This window comes from Mustela lutreola, chromosome 3 (genome assembly GCF_030435805.1).
Source record: "Mustela lutreola isolate mMusLut2 chromosome 3, mMusLut2.pri, whole genome shotgun sequence".
Lineage (NCBI taxonomy): Eukaryota > Metazoa > Chordata > Mammalia > Carnivora > Mustelidae > Mustela > Mustela lutreola.
Genome location: NC_081292.1, coordinates 128,273,076 through 128,293,018, shown reverse-complemented (window position 1 = coordinate 128,293,018; position 19,943 = coordinate 128,273,076). Strand labels below are relative to the sequence as shown.

The window sequence follows — 19,943 nt, the reverse complement described above, 5'->3', positions numbered from 1 at the left end:
GCAATGTCTAGCATGTAGTTCAACATTTGTTAATAAATGAATACTTAATTCACTCTCTTTAATTTAAGGATGAGTAAAGTGAGGTCTGAGTGATTGCCAAGGTGAAAGAAGAGTGAGTAACAAAATAGGTATCTGAATGAGACTCTTTTAAGTTTTAGTTCAAGATACTATTATATCACATTCAAAATACTGATCTCAAAACTTGAACGATTATGTTTTTGAAGCTTGTAGCTGTTACCCAAAAACAGACTTGAGAATCTTTCAAGACTTTACTTCTACATGAAAAATTTTAAAACACTTAAGTTTTAAGTGAAATTATGAAAATATTTTCAATTCCAATAAATAGAAAAGAAAATTTACCTTGAGGTTTCCTTTAATGCATTCTACAACAATGAGACCTTAAAGAACTCTATTTAAAAAAAAAAAATCTTATCTGAATGTTCTAGATATTTCCTGACTCCTTTTTGGCACTCTGTATTGATATATTCTTTGGCTAAATCAGTTAGTCAGAATATTATTTCATATTAATGGATAAGTAATTTACCAGCAAACTTAAAAATACCTCCCAAAAACTGAATCTATATTTTTAAATGTTTTACACACAATATTCTTAATAATGGGACTTTAAGATACGAATGAAGACAAATGAATATGGGTGTATGTAATATCTACTATGAACCAGCTACTGTGTTATAGGGCATATTATTTCATTAAATACATCTTTGTTCACAAATTTAAAAAATTAATCTAAGAGCTTTAGAAACTGGCCAAAATTTCATAATTCACCCATACCCACTTCTCTTAAAATAGTGCTTTGGAAAAAATTTGATTTATCATGTATAATCATATAGATGTGAAGATCACATATAATGATAACGACGTGAAGACCAAGAATTTCCCAATAAAGCTTTCATTTCTATAAAATATATATTATAAAGTTGCTAATCCTAGGTAGGAAAACTCCTCCCTCAAAGTTTTATATATAGATAGGCTTACTTTTATTACAATATGTAAAGATGGTTCGTTTTTTAAATGGTTTAAAAAACAACCACTCCCTAATGGGAACTTCTAATAATTATCTTATTGCTTTACATTTATTTTCTTCCACAAATTAGAGAATAAAATGATTCCCAATGTGACTATAGCTACTAAGAAAATAGTCAACCAAAGAAGAAAGTAAAAGAACGGTATTGAAAAGGTTAGGATTCAGAAACAAATAATGAATACCAAATCAAAAAAGTTTCTAAATCTACGGAAAATGACTTATGCAGATTTCAAAGAATGTAATCTGAATGGCCAGTATGAACAATAACTGTGATTACTATAATCTGACCATTATTTAAATACAAACAACATACTGAATCATGAGTGCTCAGAGTTCTTTACAATAAAGACATACCATCATAGTGTCTCTGCCCCCATAAAAGAACACTACATGTGCTCATCTTTTCTATGTATTCTATTTTTCCAAATCTATGTCTGTATTTTCATTCATGCTTATAATCTAAATCTATACCTGTCTGTAGAATTTCTTTAGTTATGAAAATGCTCCCTATTTTCTTCTGGTTTGATATTTCTTTACCAATTTTACTTAGTAGCACTACCATCCTACTTTAATCTTCAAACTGCTCTTCTATCCTATATTCCATATATATGTATGTGTATACATATACACATAATATATGATATTTTGGGGACCTCCATCAAGATCTGCATCTCTCTTAGTTTTAATTACTTTTCCTCTGATTTACCCACTCAAATGAGATCGTTTTACTTCTTCAAGCAATTATAAACATCTTCTCATCACATAAATCTCTTCCTCAGATTTAGTCAAAATTCCTTCATCTTGCCTTCTATCCATGGTCAAGTTTACTGGCAAATGCTCTCTGTGCTCCTGGATTCTATTTTGTGCCTTTTCCTTCATATTAAGATAAACATCCCTCTCAACCCTGCCAAGACATTTTTCCCCCATTATTAAGATCTATGTCCTCCAGCAAGCCTTCCCTGAATGAAGAAAAATGTTAACTCTTCAAAATTACAATCTAATTTTGTTTTGGAAACTTTGTGTATCCTTAATTTATGCAGAGAATCCATAAGAAATAAGAGCTCAGCCAGAGCAGGTCCATGTTCTCTCTTAGGACCAGTTTTCCCTATATTCTGTACCTAAGTACACATTCTCTATTGTAGATTAAATAATGAGCACGTTTTTCAGTACACATACTTTTCAATGCACATGTTTACTACGCAGTTTCCTTCTCAGAGAATTCGATAGAATAAGGGATTGCTGAACTAGGTCACTATTTCTTAGGAATTTAGAATCCATTAGTTGATCATTGAATTAATTAATGGATTACAATAAAAAAAATTAGTGAAACAGAATATAAAAATAAAAGCCTTACACACAGTAAGAGCTAGTTCTCAAAACTTCTACTTCTGATATATATACATATTTATGTAAATGGGAACTGCATTATGAAGCAATGTGTATTTCTTTCTGTGGGTTATGGTCAAAAAAGCTGAAAGACACAGAACCTGAAGATCTCTAAAATGCCTTCTAAACTGTGTGATTCAAATTATATTAAAAGATTTTATCTAAGGATCAGAAACACAGCATGTTAAAAAAGTGAACAGAACTTAAGGTACCCAAAAACAACCAGCAAAATCATTTTCTCTTAATAAAATATTACTATTAAACTCTAACCTTAAGATTATAGAATCATAAAGCTTTTAGAAAAGGAAAAAAGTTCAGAAACAATCTAATTCAAGTTTACTGCTTTAATACATAAATGGAAAACCCAGGCCCAGAAATGAAAAAAATTCAGTTCATTCATTAACTAAACATTTCTTCAGCACCTATTATGTGCCAGGTTCTAGGACTGGGTCTGTAGATAAAGAGAAGATGTCTTCAAAGAGCTCACAGTCTAACATGTATAGAGATAAATAAACATTTGCAATAATTACTGGAATAAAGGTCATTTAGAATAGAAAGCAACTAAATATGGGTTGGGTGGCATAAAAATTGTTTCTAAACAGGTGATACTTCTTAGTCTTAAAATAAGGAGTTTTAGTCTTAAAAAACAAGGAGTTTTAGTCTTGGTCTTAAAAACAAGGAGTTAGCCAGGTAAAGGAGGAAGAACTAACCTATACAAAGGTACCATACTGATATACAATAAAGGATGACGCATTCAAAAAACTGCGAGTCAAGTTTGTATAGCTGGAATATAGGACTTATGCTAAGGAGGAGAGACAACAGAATACCTAGTATTTATGTGATATTTAATCTTCAAACCACTCTCTGAGGTAGTCACTATTAATACCCCCACTTTGTAGATGATAAAACTGAATCACAAAAGGTAAAGTGATTTGCCCAAGGTTAAACTGAGAAGCCAGGATATAAACATAGGAAGTCTAACTCCAGAGCCCATCCTCCAAGCCACTATACCAAGAGTTTAAAGAACACAAGCAGGAACCAAATGACAAAGCACCATTCGAAGTACAAGCAATTCTAAGACTAGATTTTAGGCTAAAGATGACTTACAGGGAAATGTTTAAAGCAGGAGTGACATATTTAGATTTATTTTTTAATGAGGTCAACTGGAAGTTATATGTGGACAGAAAGGGAGAGGACGCAATGATAGGAACCCAGTCTTAACTAGAAAAGTACTACAATAATTCAGGTAAGAAAAATGATAGATGAGCTGGACAGTGGCAGTGCTGACACCAGAACCAGAGTCTACTGACCACTGTGATCACATTCTTGTCCAGTATCCAAAAGAACCTCCAAATTTTTTCCTTTAAGCCCACCATTCTAATAGTTTTTAAAAATCCAACCTCAAAGACAATACATTTCTTTTAGACCCTTCATTAAACAAAATGTGATACTAGATGCATTTAGATATATCATATTTAGATCATATTTAGATATATGAAAGTGACTAACAGAAATCCAGTTGGAGAATGACAGAAAGTCAATTGCTATCTACAGTAGTTTCTTTACCTTCTTGACTTCTTCTCCTTCCTATATACACTATTACTGGAACTTTCATGTTCAATAGTCAATTTGAAATCAATGTTCTGTCTAGACATGAGCATTATAACCTAACAGAATTAAATCTACCACAGAGGAAGTCTGTGGTCCCAGCTGTGGCAATAAATATATTCTCTGGTCTGGTCAAATTTTGGCTTAAACAGAGATGAGGAATGAACAACAACAAAAGGCAGACTTTTTGAAAGTAGCAAAGAGTTAAAGAAAACCAAATATTTTAAAAAGGAGTAAGAGTAGGGCACCAGGGTGGCTCAGTGGGTTAAGTGCTGGACTCTTGACTTCCTGTCAAGGAGATCAAGCCCTGTGTTGCGCCTCTCTCCCTCTGCCCCTCTCCCCTTCAAAAAAAGGTTATAAGAGCAATCTACAGTTGAAACCACTGGATTCCAAAAGAGTAACACTACTCCCAAGTGTGTGTGTGATATCTCAGAAAACCAACAAATGAAAGAACAGTAGAAAAGACTATCTGGTCAATTCTCAAACATTCTCAATTGAGTCTGTTTTCATTTAAATCATGTGTGAGCCCTCTTGAGCCACACCTGATGCTAAGCAACAAGTGGGTTCCACAAGCAAAGCAGCCTACAGAACAGGGAAGTACAGAAGGAAAAAAAAAGAATATAAACAAAGCAGGCATAAAGAGGAAAAGAAATGGAAGAAAGTATGAGTTACAGAATAACAGAATAAAAAGTGAAAGAGTACTACTGACCCTAATATCAAATATTGCTAAGCTTACCTAAATTACTATCTAAGAGAAACTATGCAGGACACATAGCCACATAAGACAGCATGAAAAGACAAATACAAACCACAGGCTTTTGAGACACCAAAGATGAGAAATAAGAGCATACTACTTAAAAAGTAAAAAAGCAAGAAAATAATTTTAGAATATAAAGGAACATTTAGAGATTATTAAAATCTCATTTGGTTTAGTTGTGCTTTACTTCTCATGAAACAGTGAACCCAAAAGGTGAAGATGTCAGTAGTACCAAAGATATATATGTATGGGGAGGTGTGTTACAAAGATAGTATGAAGCTTATTTGCATACTTTTTGTGGGAGTGATTTCAGAATTTTTCTTTTCAATGGTGTAATGCTACTTACACTTTTTCACTTTAATTCTTATCCTGGCTAAGTTCACTTCCTTAAAACCAGAGTTCAAAACAAAGTAAGCATTTATTAATTATGGTCAATTTTTAACCTTAAGAAGGACAAGGGTCTACGATAGATCATAGAATATTAATTAGTATAACCTAAATGAGTCTAATGATAACCAAAACCCAGCCAATGATTCTCCAGAAAACTATGTAATTAAGAAACCACTTTAAAACTTTCTTCAAATTAAAGAACAGAAGAAAAAAAAAAAAAGAATCACACCCTGAATTTATACTTTGAGATCTTTCAGGCACATGTAATAGTGAACATATTTCTTCCATATGAAACTTACAAAACTTTTCTGTACCATGTTAGTCTCTCTCTCCCTCTCTCTCTCACACACACAACCCAGCTGCCACCACACAGTTCAAACAGTGATTTTAATAAGGATAAAAGGAAATATCCTTAAAGATAATTATCACAGCAAAGAAACTACTGGATCAAAAGCAAATATAACTAAACCTGATACTTCAAGCAATTATTCATCCTATTCAGGAATATACAGTCTTCATGGGCTTTCCATCACAGCAAAGCAATGGGTCTGGAGAGTTTATTCAAAACTTAGCAAATTATTTTTATTAAAATATCATAAGATGAAATAACGTGTACACCAATAGTCAGTTTTTCTAATATAATCATTCTAATTCTAAAAGACAATGAAAAGATGAAAGCTTTCAATACAAAATCACCTCAAGATCAACAGCATATCCTTATAAAATTTGGATGATTGTGGGAATGGAAAGCAGGACCCTTTTATTAATATAATAATACTTTTAAAAATGAAGAGTTTAGAGTAAGGCTTCTCAACCTCAATGTTATTGACATTTTGAGCCACGTAACTCTTCATTGTGTAAGGCTGTCCTGTGCATTATGGGATAATTAGCAGCATTCCTGCCCTTTACCCACTAGATGCTAGTAGCATATAGTAGCCCACAGTTGTGACAACCAAATATGTCTTCAAATGCCTCCTAGGAGAGGTGTAGGGGCAGAGAGCAAAAGACACCCAAACTTGAGAAATACTGGCTTACAAGTAGAAAAAAAATCAACAAGAATTGGTAGGGGAGGGAGTTTGTTTTGTTTCTCTTCTGGTTTTGATGTTCTAATATACTGTATTTGAATTTGATCACAGACTACATTTAAGCAGTTCTGCCTGCAGAAAAGAAAGCATTTAATATCTAACACTTGTTAGCCAAAGTTCAGTGGAGTCTCAGAAGATTCACTATACTGCCAATTCTCCCTCTAACTGCACATATACTTGCTCACAGAAACATACATAGGCGTGCGTGTGTGCACATGCACACACACACACACACACACACACACTCTATTGCCTAAGTGAAGTAAAGGAAATGCATAAAATTACTTTATCTCCATTTCTTATTTCATCGAATATATGGACCAGACTGCTCCAGTCTGCACAGAAATTCAAACAAATTCTCAACTTAGTGCAACTCAAATACCACAGTAGCTCATCATTCTAGGTAGGATAAACCTAAGTACTAGAGCAAGAATTAAACCCACAGTTTAACAAATGGTGAAGATACAAATTAACCACAATGCTTTAAAAACAAACAAAAAATCTAAGTACATTTGTGTTTTGAAACAGAATCTGAGAAAGGATAAGAAGAATGAAAAAGTCCAAATACAGAAGGAATCTGAAGGCATTTGAAGATGAAAGCATAACTCAAAAATGTTTTCTCTGGAATTACATTAAGAAATTATATACTTGGTCATATCGTACAGGATTAGTATGCAAAATCAGTCTTCTAGTATATATACCATGGGATGGAAACTGAAAATCAAAGTCTGCAAAATACTAAAGAAAACAGTAAACATTCATCCTAAAAACCTGAAATACAACAGTTCTTTACTACAATTTTTCATTTGCTTAAAAAAAAATCAAATATCCAGAAACAAAAAACTGACAACTTAAGAAATTTTTAAATTCTCATGAAAACAGTCATCCTCATGCTTCCAGCATGCCCGCTTACATATTACATAGAAAAATCAATTAAAAAAAGAAACATAATAATCTTTTAAAGTGTATTTAATTCATAACAAAGCATTTTAAAAATCAGATATTTTAGGTACTAAAAATCTTCATACATAAATATGGATTAAAGTCTTTAAGATGATTTCAATTATCTTCAATAGAATTATATTTTAGTTCAATTAGAAATTATTTGAAAAAAAACTAAGCAACATTTATTACCAGTTTTATGTAATTCTGTGTGCTATATATATATATATATATATATGCTCTACAGCAAGAAAACTACTGTATTTCAAAATTTTAGGTATTAACCTCCTGGCCCACGGAAAATAATCCTACAAAAAACTAATGCTCTATTCTTTTTACTTCTAAACCAAGCAGAGGAAGCTGTAAGATCTGCAGCGACAGCCTGCTTTCTCAGAAGTAATACCTTGAGACTCCTCAAGAATAACCCCCTTCACCAATTAGTGTGATTCAGGTGGGTTTGGGAGGGAATAATGTCCACAATTCCTTGGTCAGTGGCCATGATGCCCCTCCTCCTCAAGGGCAAGAGATCAGAGAAAGGGATTTGAACAAGAGGAGTTCACCAACCAGAACATACAGAAACACAGAAGAGAGAGTACTACAGGAAAAATAAAAACTACACAGTTAAGTCATGTTACAAAAGCAAGAGGTTTAATGTTATCAAGGTATTCATTCATTTCAGAGAGACCATTGTTTATCTTCCTCCCCAAACCGCGCACAAAAAGAACTGTCAGCCTGCCTTAAGCATGTTCCTTCTTCCATTTAAACAGACATGATTCTTTGGTTAATCTCTGGCAATGATCGCCATTTCACAACATATTTAGCCCACCCGGAACTGATCAATACCACTACAGACATAAGACTAGACTTTATCCATTTATTAACCACAAGGAAATGAACCATTCAGCAAAATTCTATACATTACAAAAGATTCTATTAAAAGAGGGGGTTGGGAAGATGGACACACACACACACACCACAGAGGTACACAAAGAAAAGACTAACACCCTCTAATTTCCCTCTAGCAAAGGAGATAAAGACATGGCCATGAAACCTGTCAATTCGTCCCCCCCCCCCATAATTCTCTCTCACAACCTAGTAACTGAATATATTGAATTTTATGGCCAAGAGATCCATTGCGACTTTAAAATTGTTTCATCTATCAAACAAACTCCCCTGTTATGTACATTTGCACACCTTTGAGCTAGGTTGTATTCATTTACAGAATTTCAAATATAAAAGACTAGTTTTCCAACCACTGGTTGCAAGCATAGAACGTTCTCACAAAATCAAAATTTCAAATAAAAAAGGACCTAATTATTCTTCCAACCTTGGGCCAAAACCTATTTTATGACTATAGCGTATTTGACAGTATGAACAATCTCAAATGGCTGCTCTAAACCAAAAACAATGCTTCAATACAACGCGTTTAAAATAAGTATTCCGTAGGTAAGCAAAATCTATGCCAGAAAAGAGCACATAAATGGTGGTTGAAAGCCAGCACATTACCCACACAGCAGCATACCTTTTCTGCACTGGGTTATTGTTAATACTCCAACAACAACAACTATAACTATTTTTAACACTGCTGGACACTGAAGTTTAAGAAAACATAAGGGGGGACCCAGATGAAATTGCTGATATGATGCATTGTTTCTCACGGTCAAAATTAAGTAACAACTGCCCAGATTTCTGTCGTGATAGTCACTGGTGAAGCACTAATTAAAAGACCATTAAAATAAAACACCCTTATTTTGGAGAATGCCACACTAAATGGCATTTTGGAAAACGCCTTTCGGGTCTCAAACCTTTGCATAGAATGTCACTTGTGGTATTTGTGGCTTAACTGCAACCCAACCAGCGCTGTCATCCAATGTTATGGCCACAAACCATGACTTTCTCACTTCCACAACAGAGCAGTCACTCTTATCAGTTCGCCAACCTAACTCAAAACGAGAAGCATTCATGGAGATGTCCAGATCACAATCAGACCTGGGGGGTCGGAGCCGAGGGGCTCCAGGTCGGGGAAAACCTCCCCGGGCTCCACTGGAGCTCGCGGACCCAACAACAACCGCGGCCAACAACAACCGCGGCCGCCAGCAGCGGTGGCGGCAGCAGCAGCAGCAGCCCTGCCGCGCCACGCTCCATGCACCTACCTGAAGAACAAGAGATAAGAAAGACGGCAAACGCCAACTTTGCAGCAGCTCCCATTTTCCCGAGGCGCCGGGGAATCCGTAGGAAGTTCTCGCTAGATATCCAGTTCCCTGGGTCTTCCTCGGAGACAAACCTCCTGGTGTAAAATCAACCGTCATAAAACATATTCGGAAGCCCCGACCAAAAAAACGTTCACGGGGTTAAGAAAAAGAAAAGAAAAAAAAAGGGGGGGGGGGGAGCACAACAATTAAAAAAAAAAAAAAAAAATGCACCACGGGGGAAAAACCGCCACACACACGCACAACACACAAAACCAAACAACGAAAAGCCAACAACAACAAAAGCGCGTTTAAATCACTGTCAAAATCACTGTCAGCTCCGCTCGCCTCTCGGGTCTCTCCGAACAAAACGCCAGGCTGAGGCGACGAGGCGGCGGCGGCGGTGGCGTCCGCTGCCGCCCGGACAGTCCGGGAACCGAGCTGGGTCCGACGTCCGGACCGACCTTCAACCCGGACACCCAAAGTCCGCGGACCACTGGCGGCCAAGCTCTCGGCCGTGGCGGCCGAGGCAGCTGCGGCGCGGAGAAGGAGCAGCGGGCGGCGGCGGCGGCAGCGGTGCTAGCGGCGGCCAAGTTCTGGTCCAGGCTCTGGCTCCGGCTCCGGGCTCCGGGCTCGGCCGCGTTTTCGGTCCCCTGGCCTCCGCCGGCCCCGCCCCCCAGACTTCCGGTTCCGGTCCGAAGCTGGAAGCCGGGCACCGCGGAGAAACGCTCCGCCGCGGCGCGGCGGCGGCGGCAGTAGGGCAGCAGCAGCGGCGGCGGCGGCGACGGCGGCAGCGGCGGCCCGGCGCAGCGCGCGTGCCGGGCCGGGAGCGCGAGGAGATTGTCGGGGAAGCGAGGCGGGAGCGGGGGAGGGGTGAGTGCGAGGGCGGGGCCGGCTGGAGGGCGAGGAGGCGGGGCGGATGGAGGCTCGCTACCGCGAGGCCTCGGCGTCCGGCCTGCTTGGCCTCCTGGGCTGTGGGGCTCGAGTGGGTGGGTGACTTGATGCAGTCGGGGACGTGGAGCGCCCGGTTTTCTAGTTGCGCCCCACTGGCCTCTCTGGAACGTACACCAGCCTGATCAATGGGAACCCAAGAGAAACCGGAGCCTGAGGCGGGGTGGGTGGCCGGTGACTCCGAGGGGCGTCTGCGGCGCCCTGTCTTTCCTCTGGGGGGACGCCTCGTCCGCACGGAGACTCGGGGCGCCGGAAAGCCGGGGGTGTGAGCCGGTCTGCCGCGCCCGCGAAGCTGCCTTAGCGAGCTCGGTGAGCGCGCGAGCTGGTGGTTGTGCTCCCCAGTCTTAGGTCCACGTCCCACCCCTGTACCTACTGCTTAAGCGTTTTGTCTTTCGGCTAAAAGAGAAAAGAAGGGGGAAGACCAGCGGAGGATGGGCTGTCAGTCCGGTCAGGATGTCCGTGGCATTATCACGGTGTGCAATTTGAGTCCATTCCTACCATCCCTTTTATACACAAAGCATTGTGTTGAGGACTGTTCTGCACGTAATAGGTTCACAAACATTACGTGCCAAAGAAAACCTGCGCATTTCGATCGACACATTGGATGGTCAGACAAGTGTTTACTTTTTCAAATTTTAGTTTTTTGGAGGCTTAAATTTTACCTCTTAATCCAGGTCAGTTGTTTACAAGGTGCCGTGCTAGGCATGGAATGGGATCCCAAATGTAAAAATAGGATCCCTACCTCAAGGAACTCACAGTATTTGCTGTACTTGAAGTTGGCTATAGAATACAAACTAATGACAGTATTAAAGGTACTAGCTTTCTCATTTACCACACTTCAGCGAGCTCTGTGAAGGTAGGGATCCTAAGTCTTCTCCATTTTATGCCAGCACTCAGAGTGTCTAGCATGTGCTAGGTGGTTACTAAATAATTGTATAGATGACTAGGGGATTACTGCCTTTTCTTAGACACAAAATTCTTGCATGTACTCTACAATTTTTAAAATTTTTATTAATAAAAAATAATAAAGCAACTGTACCGTATGGCTAACTCGTGTTTTACTGGTGGTTTACTGATTCCCACATTTTTCCCACAAAGCCAAACCTTCCCTCTAGTATTTATAGTGTTTTATTTTTCTCTTCCTCTAAATTACTCTATATTTCTGTCTATTAAGTTCATCCTGTAATTATCTGCCCATTTCTACAACTTGTCAAGGTTATTAGGTGACTCTTTAAACTCTCTCCAAGATTTCCAGTTCTCAAGTTGTGATGCTCAGAATCTGACTGATAATTGTGCAACAGTTAAGAAAAGTCCCAAATTGGTCTTCAAGGTGTCTAAATGATCTCATATTATGAAATTCTCTGGACTTTGTAAGCTGGTTGGAGGAATAGATATAAACTTTCTTCCATTTTCTAGTTTCACTAATAGCTGCCACTAATGTTTCAGGAATGGAAGAGTGTATTTAGATCATTCAGGAATTTGATGTCGGTTATACCCTGGATCAGGCCTCACTATTGTCTTATCTCTGCATCACTTTCATATTTCTTGAATTGTGAAACCAGAGCAAGTGGAATAACTGGAATAACCAGTAGTAGGACTAAAACGCGAGAATATATTCCTTATTTTACCACCTAAATATGTCAGTAAAAGAATATGAGAAGAAGAAAATCATGTTTCAGTAGTATGAAAGGGGAGCAACAAGTTGAAGTCCTCACTTATTCTTATAAAGAGTTTAACCCCATGTGAGAAGTTAATATCCACTAACAATAGATACCTATTTTGTCCCTAAAATCCCCCATCCTCTGTGTATTTTTAAGAATTAAAAAATAATTTAACCCAATAAGACAGAGTATGTAAATAAATTCCCACTGGAATTCCAAAGCTTAAAAAAAAGACAGAGGTAGCAGCAATTAACCCTACTGGCCCTCTTTCTTTACTATTTCTAGAATCACTTTCTCTTAATCTACAAATCTGACATCTCTCTAACACTGCAAGCTGTACAAACTGAGTTTAGGAAGAAACGTGAAAGGAACTTTGGTCTTCCAGAGCATTAGACAATTATATGTCAAACATCTTTACATAACACCACTCAGTCGCCATACCTGAGACCCAGGCTTATAGCCACTCCATTGCTAGAATTTCAGCTCCAGATTTCTGAGAAGAAATTCAATTGAACTAAGTCTTTCCCAGCTGAAAGAATCTTGAGAGGCCGATCTAATCTAGAAATTCAAGTGTGTGTTGGCTAGATGAGGAGACAGAGATATACAAGTGTTATAGACTGCTTCCAAAATAAAGGATGATTTATTTTGCTAGGAACTCATCTGGCTCAAAAAGGTATGGATTAAGTTTAAATCTTCACTCTGAAATAGGGCTGGAATTGAATTAGGCCAGATTTGAACTTGCCTTTGAGATTGAATGGTATGCCATATATTGTGAAGAAATTCACTGAAAGGTATTCACCTGCTTGTAGACATACCAACAGCCACATATAAGCATAGACATGCCAAATCTCTCTTCCTTCATCTTCAGAAAAGTGACAAAATTCCTTTGGAGCATGAAGGATGTTGGATTTCCCTTAGTTGAAGGATTTAAAAGTATTTCTGCTGCTTTCTATACACTATATACATTTGTATAAGTATATAAAAGTATACTATAAAGTTACTATAAAAGTCTACTCCTGTGCTCAAATTGCAAATAACATATTCCTGGAGTGGCATAAGTAATGAATTTCTCATATACCAATGCTGTAAGGCATAATACATGGGGGAAAATTTGGTAACGTGGTAAGTCAAAGGAAGGCAAATAATAGCATATCTCCCATGAACATTCTCCTCTCCCTAAATATTCAACATGGGAATTAAATTCCCTATATCCTAGCTTTTGCTACTATTATTCCTCTTTTTTTACTTAGGTCTAGTCATAGCATTGCACTATGCCAGTGATGGAATAGGGGGAGGCAGATAATGAGAAGAATAAGGATGTGGGAATGGATGAGGGACAAAACCATTAAGGCAGACTATTTTAGGGCAGGAAAATGAGTTAGGAAAGTTAGGAGAAGCTAGCTGTGGTAGAAATAATATGTCCAGCACTTTGGGGGCACCTGGGTGGCTCAGTGGGTTAAGCCGCTGCCTTCGGCTCAGGTCATGATCTCAGTGTCCTGGGATTGAGCCCCGCATCGAGATCTCTGCTCAGCAGGGAGCCTGCTTCCTTCTCTCTCTCTCTGCCTGCCTCTCTGCCTGCTTGTGATCTCTCTCTGTCAAATAAATAAATAAAATCTTTAAAAAAAATATGTCCAGCACTTTGATAAAAAGGTTGTATTAACCCAACTAGTAATAAAAATAACAACCAATTGTTTCCTGTTGGATTATACCAAGGATATTTGACTTTTCTCCCACTCTCATCTCCTTCAAAATCAGTCAAGTATTTGGGGAAGGTAATTCCCACCCCACAATTTATATTCATGACCACAAAGACTTAGTTTTCTGTTTAATTTCTACAATTTTAAAACTTTAATTTCTAATAGTATTCTATTTTACTTCTAAGCTCTTCAACTGTTTTATAAATTTTATAACTTTATTTCTTAGTTTTGTTTTATTTCTAGTAGTTTTCAACTCTTCTTTCTGTAACAGAGGATAGATTGAGCTTTGAGATACAGTACATAAATCAATCCCAGTGACCTCAGTCATTCATTCAAGTTGGAGTAAAGCAACACTACTCAAAAACACTACTCAAAAAACACTACTCAAAAGCAGTTCTCAAACCAATCTTGGTCTCAAACTTTGTTGATGATCTTTAATGAGATTAGCATAGACATTGACAACAACCAATTAAAAAGTTCTGTAGAAGGGCACCTGGGTGCCTCAGCCAGTTAAGTGGCTGACTCTTGATTTGGCTCAGGTCATGATTTCAGGGTCATGATATTAGGGTCAGGAGATAGAGCCTAGGCTCGTGCTCCATACTGGGCATGGAGCCTGCTTAAGATTCTCTCTCTTCCTCTCCCTATCCCCTATCTCCCTAGTTTCTAGTTAAAATTCTAAAAACTTAATAGAATAATGTTAAGTCTGTTAAAGTTGATAAAAACAGGGTGCCTGGGTGGCTCAGTGGGTTAAGCCTCTGCCTTCGTCTCGGGTCATGATCTCGGGGTCCTGGGATCGAGCCCTGCGTAGGGCTCCCTGCTCAACAGGGAGCCTCCTTCCCCCCTACCTTCTGCCTGCCTCTCTGCCTACTTGTGGTCTGTCTGTCAAATAAGCAAAAATAAATCTTTTTAAAAAATTGGCTTATATTTTGTTTTTATGTCATGTTTTTGGTAATTCAGATTTAATTGCATTTTATAAAAAGTCTCATAGATTGGGAAATCACCATAAATAACTTGAGAGGCACTGGACTAGAAAATAGACTATATACCTTAGACTGTCCCTCAAAAACAGTGCTTTCTATCTTTTTTGACAAATGCTTAATATCTCGAATAAAGCTTTGATACTCCAGTCCTAAAATTTTCTATAATGCAAGACTGCATAAGAATCAGTCATTTCCATCACATTACCCATCTTTAACTGTGGTACACATTTATCAAACAAATAGTTATTAGCTGCAGGATTGTCCTAGGTATTGGTTGTAAAGGAATGAAGGAAATGGATATCGTCTCTGCCCTCACTGAACTTATAGTATCATAAGGAAGACAGAAAAATAGCAAGTAAACCAGTAATTATGAAATGGGAAGGATTATTTATAAAAGCAGACAGGGTGCTGAGATAAAGAAGAGTGGTGGAATTGGAAAGGTAAAGGACACTATTTAGAGAGAATGAGTCAGGAAGGACTTACTAAGGAAGTGGCATTAACCTGAACCCACAAGATGAAAAGGAGATAGCCATGAATGGAGCTAGTTAAGGAGGAACAGTATGTACAAAGCCTATGATGTGTTCCAGATTGAAAGGAGGTTCTCATGGTTATGAATACAGTGATATGAATAAGGTGAGAAAGGAATACAAGCCCCAGACAATAATATCTTATAGGCCAAAGTAAGGTTGTTGGATTTTATTCAAAATGAAGCATCAAGGCATTGGAGGTTTTTAAGCTAAGAAGTTATGTGCTCTTACTTAGGTCCTTTAAAGATTATTCTTATTCTTATATGGAGAACACGTTGCAAGAAATTACCAGAGAAAGCAGAGGGACTAGTGAGAAAGGTGTTGCAGTAAGTTAAGCAAGAAATTATGATACCATGAAGTAATATGGAAATAAGTGGATAGACTCAAGATAGACTTTGGGAGAAGAATCAAAAGGATTTGCTGATGAATTGGATGACTCCTACTTTTTTCTTGAGCAAATGTGTAGAAGTAGTATTATTTGTTGAGATGGGAAAGATTTAGAGGGAGTATATTATAGAGAAGGGAGTAGAGAGATGAATAGTGAAATAATCTATTTTGAAAACTTCAAATTTCAGATGCCTGCAAGACATCTAAATGGAGATGTAAAGTAAGCAATTGGGTATGACCAAAGTTTGGAGGAACAGGCAATGCTACGGATATAAGTTTTGGAATTATCAGCACATAAATGGTATTTAAGGCCACGGAAATGAATGAAAGCATCCAAATAGAGGGTGGATAGAGAGAAGAAATTTAGCAAGTGGAAGAGTAAGAGCCAGGAAAGGCGATGAAAAAGTAGCAGCCAAAGAGATGAGATAAAAACTGAGAAAGATGTCATATATGAGAGTTTACTACAAAATGGAGATAGGAACAATATTGAGTCATATGGAGACATCAATAAATCGAAGAGCAAAAAATAAGGAACCATTGGATGTGGCACCACAGAGAAAGAATCCATCTCCTTGATAGCCATTTCAGCAGAAACCTGACTGAGGCGGGAAGGCAAGAAGAAACTGCAAGCAGAAGCAGGTGAGTCTGTAGAACTAGTCACGGGTGGATGATGGTATTTCCAGTGAGGGCTCTAATTTCCACAAATTATAAAGCAAGTTTTCAGCTTAAAGTAGAAGAGGCGTGATGAAAAGTTGTGAAATAGTTCTAAATGAGTTTGAAGAGCAATGCATTGTAGGATTCTCAGGGCTGATTACCTGTTTGAGGTTGGAGTTCATGTCTGTCATTACTCCAGTCTGTACAGCTGTGTGAGTGGTTATTTCCTGAAATGCACAGAGGGTTTCAGGCACAGAGTTGTCAGGCAGATGACTGAGTTCTACCATGGTTGGGTTTGTTAAGGGATTTAGAAGAAAAGAAAAACAAGAAGGGATTTTGAAGAAAAGAAAAACAAACTGAATTGAAACACTCAATAATGGAATTTGAGTTGGGGAGGAAGAACGTATAGTCTAGAAGAGGCTTTTGTGGGTGGACGAGTGATAGGAGCATAGATTAGAAGACTGGCTGGCACCATTAAGAGGATTTGTTACTTCCTAGTCAATATTTAAGCAACTAGAAAGATAGGAGCTAAGATCTAAGAATAAGAATTTAAGGTTTTGAGGGGGGACAGTTGTGTCTGGCCAGGGAGTTACCATTGCAGTGATAGAAAAAAAATTTTTTTTTTTCTGGCAATGAGGAGATCCAAAAATGGGATGTCAAAGGATCCAGTGATCAGGAGGTTGAAACTACCTGGAATGGTAACAGTTATCAGGCAAGTGAATAAAAACATTAAGACTTCAAGAGATGCCTGGGTGGCTCAGTTGGTTAAGCAGCTGCCTTCAGCTCAGGTCATGATCCTGGCGTCCTGGGATCGAGTCCTCGCTCGGCGGGGAGCCTGCTTCTCCCTCTGCCTCTGCCTGCCATTCTGTCCACCTGTGCTTGCTCCCTCTCTCTCTGACAAATAAATAAATAAAATCTTAAAAAAAAAAAAAGACTTCAAGAACACAGAAATGTTTCTTGGAGTCTGTTGGATGATAGCATTCCTCAATGTTACCTTCAACAAGACGAATGGTTGTCAAAGTTTTGTCAGGTATACTTAGTTGATTTTCATCACAACTCTGATAAATGGGTAACTTTGATGATATTATTAGCATTTTGTAGATTTAAAGAAGTGATTCTCAGAGAAACAGCAAATGTACTAGAGATAGTTAGAAGGGGGGGTGCTAGGGTCACTCAGTAGGTTAAGCATCTGCCTTTGGCTCAGGTCATAATCCCAAGGTACTAGGATCAAGCCCCCATTGGGCTCCCTGCTCAGTGGAGAGCCTGCTTCTCCTTCTCCCTCTGCCCTCCTCCCGCTCCTACCCCAGCTCATGCTCCCTCTCTCTCTGGCTTGCTCTCTATATCAAATAAATAAATAAAATATTTTTTAAAAATAGTTATAAGGAGATACATGGTAAAGAGAGTCAATTTATTGGCCTCTATTTTAAATTAAGCTCAAAATTATGAAATAAATTGAAGATGATTTGTTAACTTTTAAAAGCATTCTTTCTAAGGCTTCCTTTCAATGGCACCTTTCCTAAGTACAAGCACATTTTAAATTTCTCTGTATTTAAAAAAAAAGTCAATCTTTACATTTTTTTTCAGAAACATGCATTATGCAAAGTAAGATAAAGTATCAGGCAAAGGAATTCTCTGAATATTTGCTCCCTTTATGATATGGTGAGGACATTAAAAAAAATCTGTTGAGATAAAATTATCATAAAATTTAATAATAATTATTATTCAACTCCATTTCTGAAGAATTATAAATAAGAAAAGAATATATGTGAGTTTATTATTATTATGTGTAAATGTGAATTTTTGCACTTAGGCAATAGAAAATAATACATGTGTATAGCATATAATATTTTTTATAATTAATAAATAGTGGGGAAATAAATTATTTTTCTCTCTCTTTTTAAAAAAGATTTTGTTTATTTATTTGACAGAGACAGAGAGTACAAGCAGGGGGAGTGTCAGGCAGAGAGAGAGGGAGAAACAGACACCCAGCTGAGAAAGGAGCCCGACGTGGGGTTCGACCCCAGGATTCTGGGATCATGACCTCAGCAGAAGGCAGATGCTTAACTAACTGAGCCATCCAGGTGCCCCATATTTTTCTTTATTTCTAAAAAAAATTTTGTTTTCTCTGGCTAAACTACACTGAATTTTCCCATCTGTTTAAGCATGCAAATTAAAACACTTAACTGCACTTTATTGTGCTTCATTTTAACTTAGATCAGAAGAATTTTAATCAAAGCAATACTGAGGCTTTAGGGGAAACTGAATCATAGGAACGTTTGTAGTAATTTTAACTAGTCACAATATACTGTATGCATTTCTTTATATTCAAAATCAGTTATTACTTGCTACTTGTGCAAGTAAGTGATAATTTTATCCCATTTTTTTTTTTAGGTGAACAAATGCAAAGGTTAAATGTTTTGCCCAAGGACATAAATTGAATCAGGAGCAGAAGTAGGATTATAACTCCAAACTACTGACTCAAAGCTTAGTCCAATGAGCCATGCTGCTTCTCAAGTAGTAAGCATATTAATTGCCCCTCCAAGCAGGAAACAAGAGTTCTAAATGGAGCATGTCCTATCCAGAAGACCTACACAACATAGGAAGGAGACCTATTTCTTTCACTTAAAAAAAAAAAAAAAAAAGTACGTACCAAACTGTCAAACTTACCTTTCTGTAAAGAGGTAGTATATGTTAGAAATTCAAAAAGTAATACAAAATATATGCTATAGAAAGGAACTAAATTTTATACTTATAAAACCAAAAATGTGTTTTAATTTTGTTGTTCAGTACTGACATTAGACCTGGGATACACAGAATATGAATATTAGTCTAATACCTACATAATTCAGGAATCTATTTCCTTTTGTTATTTAGGCTAACCAAAGATAAACAACAATTGCATAAATTTTATTCCATATTTGAATAAATGCTTTCCTGACTCATTTTTCTTATTCCAAGTTCAACCAGGTCATATTTTTTCTGACTTAGTTTTAACTCTCCAGTTTTAAAACCACAAATGAAAGACTATATTGAAAGTAGAGATTATGGAAATTGCAAATTAAAAGTGAATGATTCAGCTTTCACTTCTAGCTATGGTAGAATAGCTTGTAATATTTTAACTCCTGTTGAAAAATAATATATAAAATAATATATACAACTATTTGAAGTCACTAGAGTACTAAGGAAGCCAGTACTGGAGGACCCAAGATCTCAGAGAAGAGAAAATTGTAATGAATCGAGGCCACATTCACTTCAGCTTTTCACTTGTATTGGCAGATTCCTGGCATGGGCAATAGAGGCCAATAAGAAAGTGTCAGCCTGGGCTTATGGCAGTCTCACTGGATTAGAGAGACAGAGCTATAGTTTGAGGCTACCAAGGTGATTGGGACTTGAGTTGAGAAAAACCACAGAGGAGTGAGCTCAAACTTATGAATAATGTCCCTTCAAGGCAAGTGCTGACTCCCAAACTGTGCAGGGTAAAATGCAGAGAAACTAAGTATAAAGGAATACTTTGAATGTTAAATAGCAGAGCAGAGATTTTGGCAGCTTTGGAGAACTTGAGAGAGATGAAAATTTAAAAACCACCAAGGTGCTAGAGCCTAAGTAAATACTTCAGAATTTTAGAGGAGAATCTAAGAATGCTACTTCTTAATAATTAAGGACTATGTTTTAAGAGTTAGAACA

At 37.6% G+C, this 19,943-nt stretch overlaps 1 protein-coding gene across 2 annotated transcripts in view; it reads right to left on the bottom strand.

Moving 5' to 3' along the window:
- Positions 1 to 9,690, bottom strand: part of ACVR2A (activin A receptor type 2A) — an 81,453-nt gene extending 71,763 nt beyond the window's left edge. Inside the window, exon 1 of one of the 2 annotated variants that reach the window (XM_059166786.1) lies at positions 9,367 to 9,690. In XM_059166786.1, the coding sequence (XP_059022769.1) occupies positions 9,367 to 9,421 (55 nt within the window). In that variant the 5' untranslated portion in view covers positions 9,422 to 9,690. The remainder of the gene's footprint in view (positions 1 to 9,366) is intronic. The other variant, XM_059166787.1, reaches the window with a different exon arrangement.
- Positions 9,691 to 19,943: the final 10,253 nt, after the last annotated feature.